Raw genomic sequence first — 14,802 nt, forward strand, 5'->3', positions numbered from 1 at the left:
CTCTTTCATTGTGATTGATTGAAATAATCATGGTGCCCAAGTTCTGAAGGGAAGCAAATCCTGAATCCCAGGGCTGTCTCCCCAAGTTTTTTTTTTTAATAAAAGGAAGATGTAATTAACAGGGAGCCCAATCCTCTCAGGTCCAGAAGCTTTCTGAAGCACAATCAATTCAGTCATTGTGACTTTGCGTGAACATCAGCATGTGGTGCGGTTGAGGTTAAATACATTTCTTCAGAAAAGTAAAGAGCGGGATTAGCCCCTTCTGCTTCGATGCACACGCTAGTGATTCAACTCACATTCAATGTCAAATTTCTTCTCTAGGTAAACATCGGTCAAAATTCTCTGCTGGGAGAGCCCCCCAAAGATGTAAGACTGCCCTCAAATCCGTACCTGAATCTAGCCAGTGTCATGCCAGGGGTTGTTCTCCAAGGTACTCAGACTGGCACACAAACCAAATCATTTTGCAGACTCAGCTCTGCCACGATGGTAGTCGCTCTTCTTTGATAGACCGATTGGGTCTCAGCCACTGTGCCTCTACCTTTCTCCAGGGTCACTAGGCGCTAAAGCCCAAGCAGGGCAGCCTGCGTCGGCTATATATGGCAGCTCAGCGACCCCGGTTGTCTCACAAGGTGGCGCCTCCTACTCCCAAAATCCAGCTGCTCCCACCACTTCCTCATACAATACTGACACTTCCTCTGACTACAGCCACTATAACCAGGCCTACACACAGGTAGTGTACAATGAACACAATGTGGAAAGATCTTAGATTCTGATATTTCTTTCTTCCACACTTTGTCATTATTTACGTCATTCGTTACTGTTCCATCATATTGTTTCCTTGTTTACTTGGCCTGTCTTTTGTTTCCCCTGCTTTCCTTCATTCATGTTGAGTTTTTTCTTAGTTTTCAGTCTTCCTATGTTCCTTCCAGGGTTATCTTTATGTTCATAGATGTTCCTTCATATCATCCTTTTACCTGGTTTATTATTATTTTTCTTATGTCACTCTGCTCCTGTTCTCAAAAGTGGTACCAGCACTACCAAACGGGACAAGGCTACAACTCTGCAACTCCACAGGTCAACACAGCCACCGACTACACCAAGGATCACACACAGGTAATACACACACTTGTTTTGGATTTGTTTTGCTGTATAATTAATTAAAACGACAGTTTAGTCTGTACAGTGGTGGGGGTGGGGGGGGGGGGGTGCGGGCTGAGTATGTGAACCCTTTGGAATTTCTTAAATCGCTGCAAAAAAAATGGTCATAAAATGTCGCCTGATTTTTATCTAAGTCACAACTATAAACAGTCTGTTTCAAATACTACCACACAAACTATCACGTTTTATGACCTTTACAGGAAAGGGACGAAAAATGAAGTGCACTATTTATGAACTGGTTTACCCTCCGATGGCAGCGATAACCTCCAATCTTGCCGATCAGACATACATGGCGCTAAGGATGAACCTTGGATCATTCCTCTTTACAAAACGGAATTACTTTCTTCAGGTTAAGCCACGTCATCTCAATCAGGTCTGGTCAGGACTTTGAATGGGCCGTATTTTCCTATTTTTCTTGTTATCGTGTATGGTGGATTCAATGGCAGTTTGCGATCCTCTAAAAAAAAAACTAAGGCAGATTTTCGATTGTTTGTGTGTTAGTTCAAGCAGACTGACTTGTTTGTTTATTGTTGTGATTAACAGGATCATCACACCGCATCTTTAAAACCAATCAATGCAGAACTTGAAGACATTTCAAAGGGTTCTCACACTATTTCCTTCACTGTGTTGAAAAAGCAGGACAATGAACACACAATCGGGTTACGTGATGGATGCGCAGATTTGGCATAACATGGAATCTGAGAAGGCCTTTTTGTGTTCTAGGTTCCGCCGGTTTCCTCGTATAGTGATTACAATTCCTACATGCAGACGGTCTCTCAGTATTACTCCCAGTCTACAGCTACTCAGGCCTATGCCAGCAAGGTACTCGCACATGCACCAACCCATCCAAAATTAGGTAAATGCTGCTGCCAAGGGTTAGGTTTTTCTACGCCTTATGTTTTGTAATGTACTTTCGCTGATGGACTCCATCATTTCAAACTATAACCACAACACATTTTCCTTATTCTTCCCACCATTTCCGCTAATCCGATGTCGGGTCACAAGCGCAACAGCTTTCGCTGGGAAGGCCAGACTTCTCTTTCCAGTGAGTTGGTCCAGCTCTTCCAGGGTTATTGCAAGGCGTTCCTCAGCAGGCATAGTCTCTCCAGAGTGTCCTGGGTCTTTCCCTGGGTCTCCTGCTGGTGGGGAGTGCCCGGAACACCTCAACCATATCATAATCAGCTGCTCGAGTCACCTCATCTGGCTCCTCTCAACATGGAGAAGTGGCTCGACTCTTCTCATCCTATTACTCAGGGAGAGCCTGGACACCCTGTGGAGAAAACTCATTTTGTCCGCTTGTTCTTTGGGTCATGACTCACGGCTCTCATGACCGTAGGTGAAAGGTAGAAACGTAGTTCAACCGGAAAATCGAACGCTTGCCCTTTCGGCTCATCTTCTTCTTCACCACAACAGACCGATTCAGCCTCACTGCAGACACTGCACCAATCCGCTTGTTGATCTCCCTCTCCACTTCATGAACAAGACCCCAAGATACCTGAACTCCTCCACTTGGGGCAGGATCTCATCCCTGACCATACACATTTGCGGAGCATCGAATCTGTCTGCCTGGGTCTTGATCAAATACACCAAAATTTAGACCTGGTTTTGGGTAGTCTAACATGTAATTTACTTTTAACCACCACATAAGCAGAAAAGATGTTAAGGGAGTTTAATAGAAAGTGCTCTAACATGCTGTTGATTTTTTTATGCCAAGCACAGTCGATTTTCTGTGAGCAAATTGTCAGATGCATGGCGGTCCATGCATCACAGTCCCAAACATGGTTGACTACACTTGCCCCATGACTAAAATGAAATTTCGCCTGTTTTATCTGACAACCGCATGGGAGTCTGTCTTCCAAAATAGGGCCCTAAAGTAGAGAAGATAATAGAATAATTAAGTATTCTTTTGAGCATCGGTGGGATACACTGAGTGTTGTTTTTAAACAGGAAATGGATATGTGTAAGCCTCTCGGCGTGGCTCTGCATCCCGTCAACAATGGCGTGGCTCCTCCCTCCGCTGTCCTCCCAACTACTGCCATGCTGCCGGCCTACAGCACACTGCCTCTGATGCCCGGTTTCCTTGGAGCGCCGCACCCAATAGCAGCCACGCCAAATGCCGTCACACATGCGCAAGCTGCCGCCACAGACTGGAATGCCTACTACTATGTGAGTAGAAAAGTAAAAGGGCAGCTTCTTTGATTGAAAGCTCTTGTGGGACTCAACTCTGGGATTCCCCTTTCTTGTCCCTTAAACGGGTAGTGAAATAGAGGTCGACTTCCTAAAATAAACAATCATGTCCCTTTAGTTTTGACACATTCAATTTGCCAAAATATTCAATGTGTCATGGTACAAATTCATCTGGATTAAGGCCCATGGCTCTTCTCACTTTGAGGAGCGCGTGCAGAGGAAGAAGAGAGCATACTGGAAAGAAACATGTTTGTTTGTTTGTTTCCCCACATTCTTCCAGTGCTCGACACTAGAGCTTTACTCGGATGAAATATTTCATCTTGTGGCGAGCGGCTGCTGGGTTTGCCCTGCTGCTGCATTTATATGAGTGAACAATATTATTTGGTGTCGATGGGGGAAAAAAAAAACAATTGGCGATTTTGACCTTTGTCACAAAACCATGGAATGGACAACCAGTGCAATCTTTTATTTCAGCTATGCTGTACTGTCACGGGGGTTTGCTTTAAAAATAAATTACCGGTACTCAGATTCTAAACTTGGGATTCTGGCAATTTATTTCCTTTTTTATGGTCATATCCTGGTTGTAGAATGAGCCTGTACCAAGGGGAGTGACCCCCCCAACAGAACTCCCCAAGGAACAATGAGCCCAGAGCCATATTGCTCCCCGTGAATCTGAGATTTCAACTTCTTGATGGATCCTCCTCTCCACCGCCCTCTAATAGACATTACCAGGAAGACCTTGCTCTGCCAGTCCAGAGACGCTGATCCACCGTCCACACAATGTTTCAGAGGCCTGTCAACCAGGACAGCCCCACAACATCCAGAGACTCTGGGCAGATCTCATCCACCCCGCAGGGCCCAGTCACCGAGGAGCCATTTAAGAGAGATCGACTGATATGAGTTTTTTTCAGGGCAGATACCAATTATTAGTAGTCACGAGACCGATAACTGATATTCATTTGCAGTAAAAGGGAGTGTGTGGGTGTTAATATTATGAATCAAAAAACAAGGTCCGGGGGCCAGATGTGGCCCGCCACATCATTTTAAGTGGCCCGCAAAAGTACCGGTAAACCAAAGATGACAACTTCCATTATGACTGGTAAAATCTGTCCCAAAATTTCATATGTAATAAATTAGTGACATATTGTCAGCATTTTCTTGTCCCTGCCCCCTCCCTCCCATTACAGTAACTTAATAATTGAAGAAAACTTTATTCCTGACTTCTTTATCTAGTTTCAGTCATCACGGCCCTTAGGGAATAGTTAATTATAATGTGGCATGCGATAAAAATGAGTTTGACACCTTTGGTCTAGACTACAGTGCATTTTAATTTGGCATTCTCTTTAGTTTGGCATTTTCCAAGACGCACATAGTTAGAAATGGGTGTTTGGCCGTTGTGGAACTGAACACAGCTGACTTGATTGCCAGCCAATGGAAGCGCAGGAGAGACGTACAGTCGACAAACCCAATTCCAATGAAGTTGAGATGTTGTGTTAAACATCGATATAAACAGAATACAATGATTTGCAAATCATGTTTAACCTAGATTTGATTGGACACACCACAAAGACAAGATCTTTCATGTTCAAACTGATCAAATGTTAACTTGGAATTTTATCAGTTTCAACGTTAAATATTTTGACTCTGTATTGTGTCCAAATAAATATAGGATGAATATCATCATTGTGTTCTGTTTTTATTTACGTTTACCACAACATCCAACCGTCCCTGGAATTGGGTTTTGTACATGGCGTCTGTGCAGCAGATCGTCTGGCAAAGTCTGTTTATAAGTGACTGCAAGACGATCTGCACTTGTGGATAATGGAAGTTGGAAGTTCATCTCCTCCCAGCTGGGAAGCAGCAAAAATCTTGACGTCATGATTCTTCTAGGTCCATTCTCCTGACCTGATGATGATGCTGCTTGTCACTAAAGTAATGGGCATTTCATGTTTCAAGTCAGAACAGCTGACAAGAGGAGAGAGAGCGATGGCTGATGAGATTAAGGGACAGGATGTGGAAACCCGAGCTCGGCAGCACTGTCTCAAGGGAGATTTTCATTTGTTTGGACAGACCGCCTTTTGTGGCCTCCTCTCTCTCGCTCTCTCTCTCTGTTAGCCTTGCTCTTATCCTAAAGCACACACCAACCCAGCAAGTTTGCATTGTTGTCTCGTTCCTTTTCGCTGAACTTCTCTCAGCTATTTTGTGCAATTGTTCGGAGCCCAAACTTCCGTTGTGTGCCTTCAACAGACAAACAATGTCAGTAATGTATAAATCACATCAAGCCAGCCGTCCATTTTCTATCTGCTGACTGTGGGGAGAGGTGGGGTCCACCCTGGGCTGAGTGCCATCGCGGGGTGCGACGGCTCATTCAATCTTTTGGCGAAAAGTGTGATTTGTCCCTTTTTTATTTTTTAGAACCAGACGCGAGGCCACAAGAGGGAGTACCCCCAGTTGGCTGTGCAAGAAGTGACACCATCAGATGGCGGCTACATCGGGCAGCATTCCCAAGGCCTCGGGGGGCAGTATGCTGACTATTTCAAGAGGAAGAGGCTCTAGATTGACAAGATCACTCAGGGTGGCGGGGGGCTCACAGCTCCGTCTCGTGGCGGAATCTTTGACGCTGGATGCACGTTTAGGCGTCTATCCCAAACGCTAACGCTGTAGTCACATTGATGTAAATCCACTTCCAGGCCACTTGTGTAAAACAATCCAATCTAATGAAAAGCGTGCCTTCTTGTTCTTGCGTGACGCCATGCATCTGCGCACACGTCTATTCGGCGCCTTTGACAACCTGGAAAGGTGGCGTGTCGGGATCTTTGTCAACCGAGAACCCCATTGGGACAATATTCTCTCAAATCCGTAGTCCCACTGGAAGGTTTTTAATTGCCTACAAGTGCCACTGGATGGTGGCAAAGCACTGCTTTTGTCTCAATAAAACGCCTAAGTGGCATTTAAGTAATACCTTTATGGCTTTGGTCTGAGCATTGCAAAAAAAAGGAGTTTTTTTTCAGCAATGAACAGAATCTAGTTGCCCCAAACGAATCCACCGGGAGTTGAATTTGTGAATGTCGAACGGCAAATGGGCAAATGCTCCCACGTGAGCGGTTGCTTTAGTCCGATTCAAGCCTTAACCCTCCTTAATTTGTCATCATTCTGCCCCGGTGTGGCAACTCGACCGATATTACTTTGGACGTTTGTGTACGGATGTGGGCTGTAGGCCAACATGCTAACCAACTGGTCTAACAAACTAACAACGTTAAATTGAAACAGTCCGACAAGGGTGTGTCTGTTAGTGCTTTAACGTCTCTTCTTTTTCCTTCGACTGCTGTATTACTCTTTTCTACATGGAACGTTTTTCCATGTGCCTCCAAGTGTGCGTTTATCAAGTGTGCATAAGCTGTATCTGTAGGAAGCGTCAGCCATTTTATACTCCCAACACATGGGAGGTGGGGGCGGGGGGGACGTCAGGAAACAAGGCGTGGATGAAGAGTCCTATTGACATATAAGAGCTTCTCACCATCAATAGAGTGGACTGAAGTGAATCTCCAAATAGTCTAGTTGTCGTGCGGCGAAAAACAGCAGGCCAGGTGAAAAAGAATAAAAAGGCAATTCAGCCAGGAGATTTTCCAGTTTTCTTTATTTTCAGGAGTGTCAGTTGACCGGTTTTGAGCAGCCCACGTGTAGCACTGCTCTCTAAGTTGTCCGGCCTCCAGTGACTTCCTCATTCCTCTTTTAAAGGGAGTTCACTTGAGCTTCAGGCCAATCAGGTCCAAGCAACAATTGGCCCTTCCCAGGTGGTTGCAATTACCTCATCTGAAACAATTAGTGTTCTAAAAAGTACAACAGTTTTGGATGGAAAGAAATGTGCACCCTTCTTCCATCCAAAAATCCACAAAGAAACAGAATTTTTAATGTCTCTGTTTGTCTTTCGACATCATGACACTGATCGTAAGCCATGTGCGACACGCAGCTCTGTATTAATTGCGGACGTTTGTAAGCTCTGTTGTGAGCACAACGTACCACAAGAACATGTAAATACAACGATTTTAAATCCTCTTTGCTGTGTATTTGTAACAATGTTTTTGTAGTCCCTGCAAAAAAAGAACAGATGTGCCCTATTTTTTTTATGGAATTGTATAAGTTCCCAATCTATGGGGGAGTACATAAATAAATATTCTGGTCTCGTTTTCTTTCTTTGCAAGACTGGTAAGGCGACATTAGGGAGGCCCCTGAATTTCTTCCCGATGGGTCAAACTTGACAGACTGAATGATTCCCAGTCCACCTGACTGTTCTCTTTCAATCAAACATTTCTTGCAGGGGCTACACTCCATTGTCCAGCTTTTTTGTGTCACTTATGAAGCTTGTTACGGATATATCTCACGACTGCAATCGAACATTCACCTTTCCAGGTGGATTTGTGGAACGTTTCATCCAAATGTTTTGCATAAAATCACACACAACACGGCACATTTTCCTTGTACCAGTTTGGGATTTGCAAAAGGAATGTCCTCACGATGAGGACAAAATATAGTACGTAGTCATAACGCACCGGTGGTGCAATGAGAGAGGTTTGCTGGGTTTTGTTGCCGTCACCGCTCACCTTCCAATGGTCTTTGATTACAAAAGCACATCAGAGCGTGGCGTGAATCTGTTTTCTTTAGTCCCAAAAAACACATTGTCTGACAATTTTTTAAACCTATCAATATCAGTTTTCTGTATAAAAAAAAATCCGATCAAACTTTTGTTGATGAGGGATTGCTATTTTAGTATTTCTGCTTGGTATGGCAATAACTAAATCGCTTACTGCTGCTGAATGTATAATAATCCTTTTAACAAGGACCGCTTGGGCCACGCTGAAAAGACAGAATAATGCTGAAAAAAACATGAGGTGTAACAAGTGTAAGGGCAAGAAAAAAAAGTCAAACGTACCTATGTCATTGAAGGAGGGATTTCAAAATCCCCACACATGAACGTGATATTCCTTGTGTTCACAGTTCTGTTTATACGAGAGCAATATTACTTATTAAGTTGCACAATTATTACTTTATACCCGCAGTAGTGACTACATTTAGATATTTTTGGACTAGCCTTGTTAAAAAAAAAGTGTTATGTAATTTTTTTCTCTTGTGTAATTTTGTATGATACAATTCTGACTTTATTTGCATAATTGTTGTTTTCAGTAGTACCCTAATACTCAATATATTCTTGCAAATATTTGATTTTTTAAAAAATTGTTCTCTTGTTGGGTGGAATTCTTGTGCTGCACTTGCATCGCCTTGGCAACACTTTAAAAAGCAATAGCAGATGAGCGTGTTCACCTTTTTTGAGGATCAGTGGGCTAAAATGACGTGTTCTTCCATGACACCATTCTCTTTTTTGCCTAATCTGCTCTAGTCTTGTGATGTCATCATGCTTAGTGAAGTAGGCACCTTTAATTTTTGTAATGTACCTGTAATTCACTTTCGAGTACATATTTCCATAGAGTACTACATTGCCCATTTCTGTAATCAACTTCAATGTTGCCGAAACACTTCTGGACTTAACTGTATGTATGTGCATCATCTTCCAGTTTATTGAAGTATGATGTCACGGCATAGATGTGCCCATTCAAGGGAGAGGTGTTTCAAAGAGTTTGACCACCCAGCGCTCGCTCATACAAGAGCCCCCACCCCCTCAGACATGTATGTGGCTCTACGACTGACGTTGAGCCTGCGAATTGCCAAGTCAGCGGGCTGGAATCTGCTGTCTCGACGCTGCTTTCGCCAGTCATCTGTGAGTTATTGGGAGCATTGCAGCACGGTCAGCCCTTTCTGTCAATGTTGTGACCAGTCTCTTTTTCATTGTCTGTTGCTGGGGTGGGGAACGGAAAGCGACATTAGTTGATCGGTCCTTACCATGCAATTTTCAAAACACACCAATCTCGCAGGACCCATTCCTGTTGTTCACCCGATGGCGCAAGACCAACACTGTTCTAGAATCTTTGATGTCTTTGTTCCTGAATCAAAATGATTTCTCAATATTCCTAGGACCTGGAAAAAAAGTCTTACATTTTCACATATCTCAGTGGCCCTCAAATGCGTTTTTAGATAAAAATAAGTTCCCCATCTGCTGTACTGAATTGTAACTGGGCCTTTTAAATCCTATAGATTTGTTTCAACGTAGATGAGAGCCCGTGCCCCCGAATGTACGCCGCAAAATGATTTTCATACTCATGGAATGTACTGTTTTCTTTAACCGCGATTGCTTCTGCAATCATTTTCATGTCTGCGATTGCATTCTCTTGGTTGCAGAAATCAAGCGTATTGCAAAAGTACCAGTATGTCTACTAGGATACATTGGTCAGATAGGGCTGGCCATACAGTAAACAACTGTGTGATACTTATATGCGAAGTCAACCGCAATCGTTTCTTTACAAGAATATGTTCTGTGCAGCCCCACTTGTCAAAACATGGCATTCTAATTTTGCAGTTGTGGAATATGAGTGAGCAGTAAAATCCACCTGTTTTTGTCTCTCTCAGGGGGCAGACATTTTGCTATTTGCTGTCGACTGAAAATGACATCGCAGTTGCTCGGTAACAACCACTTATGGCTCAGCTTCAGAAAACAGGTAAGCTGTGAGTAGTTGATACCTGAGCGCCGAGCAACTGCGATGTCATTTTCAGTTGACAGTCAGGGGCGAAATGGCCGCCCTCTGAGATTTTGCTGCTTAATTCATTCTACAAATGCAATGTGAATCAGAAAGCAGTGCTTAGACAAGTTGATATATTATTGTAAAGAACATTTTGTGGTTGACTTGCCCTTTAAATACCATATTTAGTGCTCATGACTTCAGATGAGGACTAGAATGTCTGTGATTCACGCTTTGTAAATCTAAGGCCTTTATTTATTCGAGATTTGATATACAGTATATAGATTTTGTTTGTTATATCTCGGTGAATGCATAAGTGTGTGCGGGGGGAGGGGGGTGTCATTTGACCCCCCACCCCCACAAACACACTCACAGTGTACCTGTATATCTTGAAGTTAGTTAATGAAATAGCCTTTGGAAAGACAAAGAAGACAGTGATTTTATTTATTTTCCCACTGTATAACTATGGATGTTTTATGTCCCATATGTTAGACTGTTATTTTGTTTTTGCTTTCATGAGGAATTGTCTTTTACATTCCTAATTAAAATGTGAACTCAAGTGTGTCCTTTTTTTTCATTCTGTTACATAGATACAATAAAAGCCTTGCTGAGAGCCTCTCACATACAGAGTGAAATGGTAAAGTAGAAGGGAAATACAATTACAGATATAAATGTGAAATAATTGTTTAAAATACATTTCAACTGAGAATGCCCTGTAAATTAACTAAATAGGTAAGGTGCGACTATCAGTACTACAAAACGAATACACTTTTTGGGTTTTTGTTGTTTTTTTGAAAAAATAACTGTCAAATCTCAGGCTAGCGCAGTCGGATGAAGAAGTGCGACCGATGTATACCTGCCACTCATTAGCAAACCATATCAATGACTTTTCAACTATTTGAAGACTACGTCATCAACTCAGGTGCATAATCCTTAAAGGATAAATCAGTGGCGAGATATATATAATATTATATATATATATATATATTTTTTTTTGGGGGGGGGGGTGTGTGTGTGTGTGTGTGTTGGAGTTTGGGGGGTCATCTGCAATGTGGGCTGGCCCAACTTGATAAAATTGCTCCACCAACCATTGTGTTGCGCACGAGTCCATGGCGCAGGATGCTCCTTCTGATAAAAGTGTGGCATTTGGAATTAAGACAAAATAAAAACATCCATCCAACCATGCAAAATGGCTTGAAGGGAGTCACACGATGGGATCGTTGATCTGCCGCAGATTCTCACACATTGGCGCATACGAGAGGAGGGCACACGTAACAGAAGTGCGATCATATTAATTAGTAGCGAGCAGTGCGTCCAGAGTATGATCAAGGTGCTAGCTAATATGGGCTGACGTTTTATTCAGGAGAGCCGAGCTGCTGCCGGATGTTGCTTAGCTCGTCTATGAGCTGCTTGAAGGTGATCCTCCTCTCGGGGGCGTGCTCCCAGCACTTGCGCATCAACTCATACACCTGCGGTGACAGACACACAATAGTACAGTGCACTTACTCATCGGCACTGTCACATGGACATGGAACGCTGTTTATGCCACAATCTTTGTCACGCAGCTTGAGGACAAGTCACCACACTCATGGATTGACTACTGCCACGAGTATCCTTAAGGAAATCAGACAAATGCTCGACAAGCCATTTGAGCATGTAATCAACATCCTCAACCTTAATTTAAGGTCTACTGTGTTTAGTAGTATTCCCTTTGTCCTGACAAATAAAACTACTCCATTGCTACAATTGAGGCAAAACTGTGCGACTCGTGGTAGACGGTCGATGTGTAGTACTGGAGAATTACGAGCAGAATACAGTAACTCAAGGCAGGGGAGTTTCATGTCACTTGTGAAAGGAGGAGCACACAGTTGTCAACGAGTGCAGTATTAGTAGACTGTAGTACCAACACATATGTGAATATTGTGTATGCCCAAACAGCTTTTGCTTGATCGAAGAAGACTACTATTGCCTGAAACATGCCTACTAGTTGGGCCTAGTTTTGTTACTAATGCAGTCCAGTAGTTATCAAGATTTAATCGCAAACTACTAGGCCATCAGTGGCACGTGTTAGCATACTCATCATTTGAATTACCCGTTCTTAATGTTAGTCAAGCATCACTTGCCGCAACATAAAGCTTAGCCTACTCGATTGTTGTGACAGTAACTATTTGGATGAATACATTTCTAGGCTATACAGGCTAAACAACTAAAGGGGAAAAAAACGGGTGTGCCGCGTGATGACGTATTCTTACATCCACCACACCTCGTTTGTGATCTCCCAATGTTATAGCCATTAACTATGGACCCCCTCAAACACATTTACCACAGCAAAAAATGTGATTCCGGTTAAGATTCAAATTAAATAATGCAATAATGCGTAATTCTGATTCAGTTCACTTATTCAAGTTCAGCAATTCAAATCCAAACATAAATGAGATAGATTCAGTTTCTGGTGAGACATATTTCAGCCCATAGGTGTTGCCTGATCTATGAAGATTGCAACACAAATGGCGGCAGGCATAAATGAGGACACTTTCCAATATTTACTACATATGCGGATTTCAAATATCGATTCAAAATCATTTGAATGTTGGAAGGCATAACTTAAGTGTCTTACGGGTTCAAGGCAGCCTTCGGGTTGTGGTAATCTTTTGCCCTCCTCCAGCACGTGGAGCAAATGAACAATGATCATCTGACCATGGGAGGAACCGATCATCTTGGAGAACAGCTGGAGAAGGAAAAGAAGGTAGTCAAGTACAGTCCAGTACAAACTGTCAACTGCATTCAAAAGACAAACCTGACATTCTGACCAAATGCAATGGACATTTATCTGCCTCCAAAATTCGGGCATAGGGACTGAGAGCCCTGCTCCAAAAACATAAATAACGGCCTCTAAAAGTCTTTTCAGCCAAAAACTCACCCACAGCATTTGTGCTTGTACTCAGGCTACAGCCTTGTTTCATTTAACGCTTTGACACCGTCTGGTTGCAAGGAATTATGTTGAAGTGAGTTGAGGAGCCTCATATCGTGATTTACTACTGTATTCTCTCTTTAGACATTATTGAAAAAGAGTGTGTATAAAAAAGAGAAAAATAAATTTATGTGCATGCGTAAGTTTGTGCGTGGCTGTACAGTGGGCTGAAAAAGTATGCGAGCCATTTGGATTTTTGTCAATTTCTGCACGAGCCATTGAATGTTGGCTTTAAATCACAAGAATAAACGAGGTCTGTTTAGACCAGGGGTGTCCAAACTTTTTGCCAAGGGGGCCAGATTTTATGTGGTAAAATGTCGGGGGGCCGACCTTGGCTGACATTCTTTACATTGAACAACAATATTGTTCAACAAATTTTAGTAAGCCAGTCTGTTTCACATTTCCATTTTTATTTTAATTTCAACAATCTTAAGAATTTCTTTTGGTTCATTTGAAACAGGTATATCACATGCAACTGCTTATTCACTTGACTTTTTCTTAAACAGAAGTCTCCTGAGTGCAAATTGATTGATTTGAAACATAAGATGTATCACCATGACTTTTCAATAGTCACAAAACCTTTGACTCGAACAACAGGGAAATGAACAAGCAATACACATATCCACAACTGCAAGGATCATTTGAAATATGACATATCAGTCAATATAAACATGGAGTGATGTCTTGTTAACTCGTGAGTGATGCCCTCTAGTGTCTAAATGCTATTACTCATTTAGTGAATGCTATTACTCATTTAGCCACTAGAGGGAAGCAGTACTCTATGAAACATCACTCACCAGTCTACGAGACCTCAGTCAATGCAACACGTGTTCCATTGCGCCCAACCTGCGGGCCAGACGGCACTGATTTTATGACAGGGGCCGAGGGCCGGATGAAATTCGACCGCGGGACGGATTTGGCCCGCGGGCCGGACTTTGGACATGCCTGGTTTAGACTAATGCCACACAAATAATTGTTATGTTTGCATATCTTTATAGAGCATACCATGTAAAGATTGACAAGACATGGAGGGGGGGAAAAAGTAAATCCATGGATTTAGCTACTGGTCTCGCTTCCTTTGGCAGCAATAAGTTGAACCAAATGTTTCTTGTAGTTGCAGATCAGACATGCACAACAATCGGAATGAATTTTGGACCATTTGGCTTTACTTGGCAGGACTCTTGGACTGACTGCTGTGAATTGCTCTCTCTTGACGTGACATCTCAATCTCAATCGGGTTGAAGTGAGGACTTTGACTGGCCCCCTCCAAAACACATTTTCTTCTTCTGAAGCCATTCCATTGTCAATTGTTGTCTGTGTTTTGGTTCATTGTAATGTTGGAAAACCCGTGCTCTTCTGTTGGACAGATGGCCTCGATTCTTCAGAAAAATAGCTTGATAAAGTTGTGAAATCTCTACATGACAGCAAACTACCCAGGCCCTGAAGTGGTAAAGCAAACCACGATACTTCCTCCATCATGCTTCACAGTTGGATTTGATGTTAGTGTACTGGGCCATTTTTCCTCCACACATGGCATTGTGTGTTCCTCCCAAACAATTCATCTGTACACTGAATATTTTGCCAGTAGTCCTGTAGATCATCCAAGTGCTCTTTAGCATGCTTCAAATGTGTAGCACATTTTATTTTTTAAGGCAGCTTCAGCTTCTTCTTCCACTGTGTTCCCACATGAACTTCGTTTCTATGTAACGTTTGATGTACGGTAGATTTGTCAACAGTGATGTTGGCATGTGCCGGTGATTTCTGAAAGTCATTTACTGCTGGGGTTATTTTTACCTCATTGAGCATTCTACCCCCGCAGTCACCTTGACAAGACAGGCAATCCTTGGAAGAAAAATG

At 42.7% G+C, this 14,802-nt stretch overlaps 2 protein-coding genes across 5 annotated transcripts in view; one reads left to right on the top strand and one right to left on the bottom strand.

Moving 5' to 3' along the window:
* raver2 (ribonucleoprotein, PTB-binding 2) overlaps positions 1-6,887 on the top strand; it is a 48,152-nt gene extending 41,265 nt beyond the window's left edge. The window contains exons 11-16 of the mRNA XM_052073386.1: positions 322-430; positions 549-730; positions 1,024-1,113; positions 1,882-1,980; positions 3,106-3,324; positions 5,761-6,887. Of these exons, the coding sequence (XP_051929346.1) occupies positions 322-430; positions 549-730; positions 1,024-1,113; positions 1,882-1,980; positions 3,106-3,324; positions 5,761-5,901 (840 nt within the window). The 3' untranslated portion in view covers positions 5,902-6,887. The remainder of the gene's footprint in view (positions 1-321; positions 431-548; positions 731-1,023; positions 1,114-1,881; positions 1,981-3,105; positions 3,325-5,760) is intronic.
* A 3,586-nt stretch (positions 6,888-10,473) lies between these two features.
* The window catches only part of jak1 (Janus kinase 1), a 43,298-nt gene continuing 38,969 nt past the window's right edge, over positions 10,474-14,802 (bottom strand). For all 4 annotated transcript variants that reach the window (XM_052073327.1, XM_052073326.1, XM_052073325.1 and 1 more), the window contains 2 exons: positions 12,592-12,702; positions 10,474-11,443 (listed from right to left, as the gene is read on the bottom strand). In XM_052073327.1, the coding sequence (XP_051929287.1) occupies positions 11,330-11,443; positions 12,592-12,702 (225 nt within the window). In that variant the 3' untranslated portion in view covers positions 10,474-11,329. The remainder of the gene's footprint in view (positions 11,444-12,591; positions 12,703-14,802) is intronic.

This window comes from Hippocampus zosterae, chromosome 8, assembly GCF_025434085.1.
Source record: "Hippocampus zosterae strain Florida chromosome 8, ASM2543408v3, whole genome shotgun sequence".
Classification (NCBI taxonomy): domain Eukaryota; kingdom Metazoa; phylum Chordata; class Actinopteri; order Syngnathiformes; family Syngnathidae; genus Hippocampus; species Hippocampus zosterae.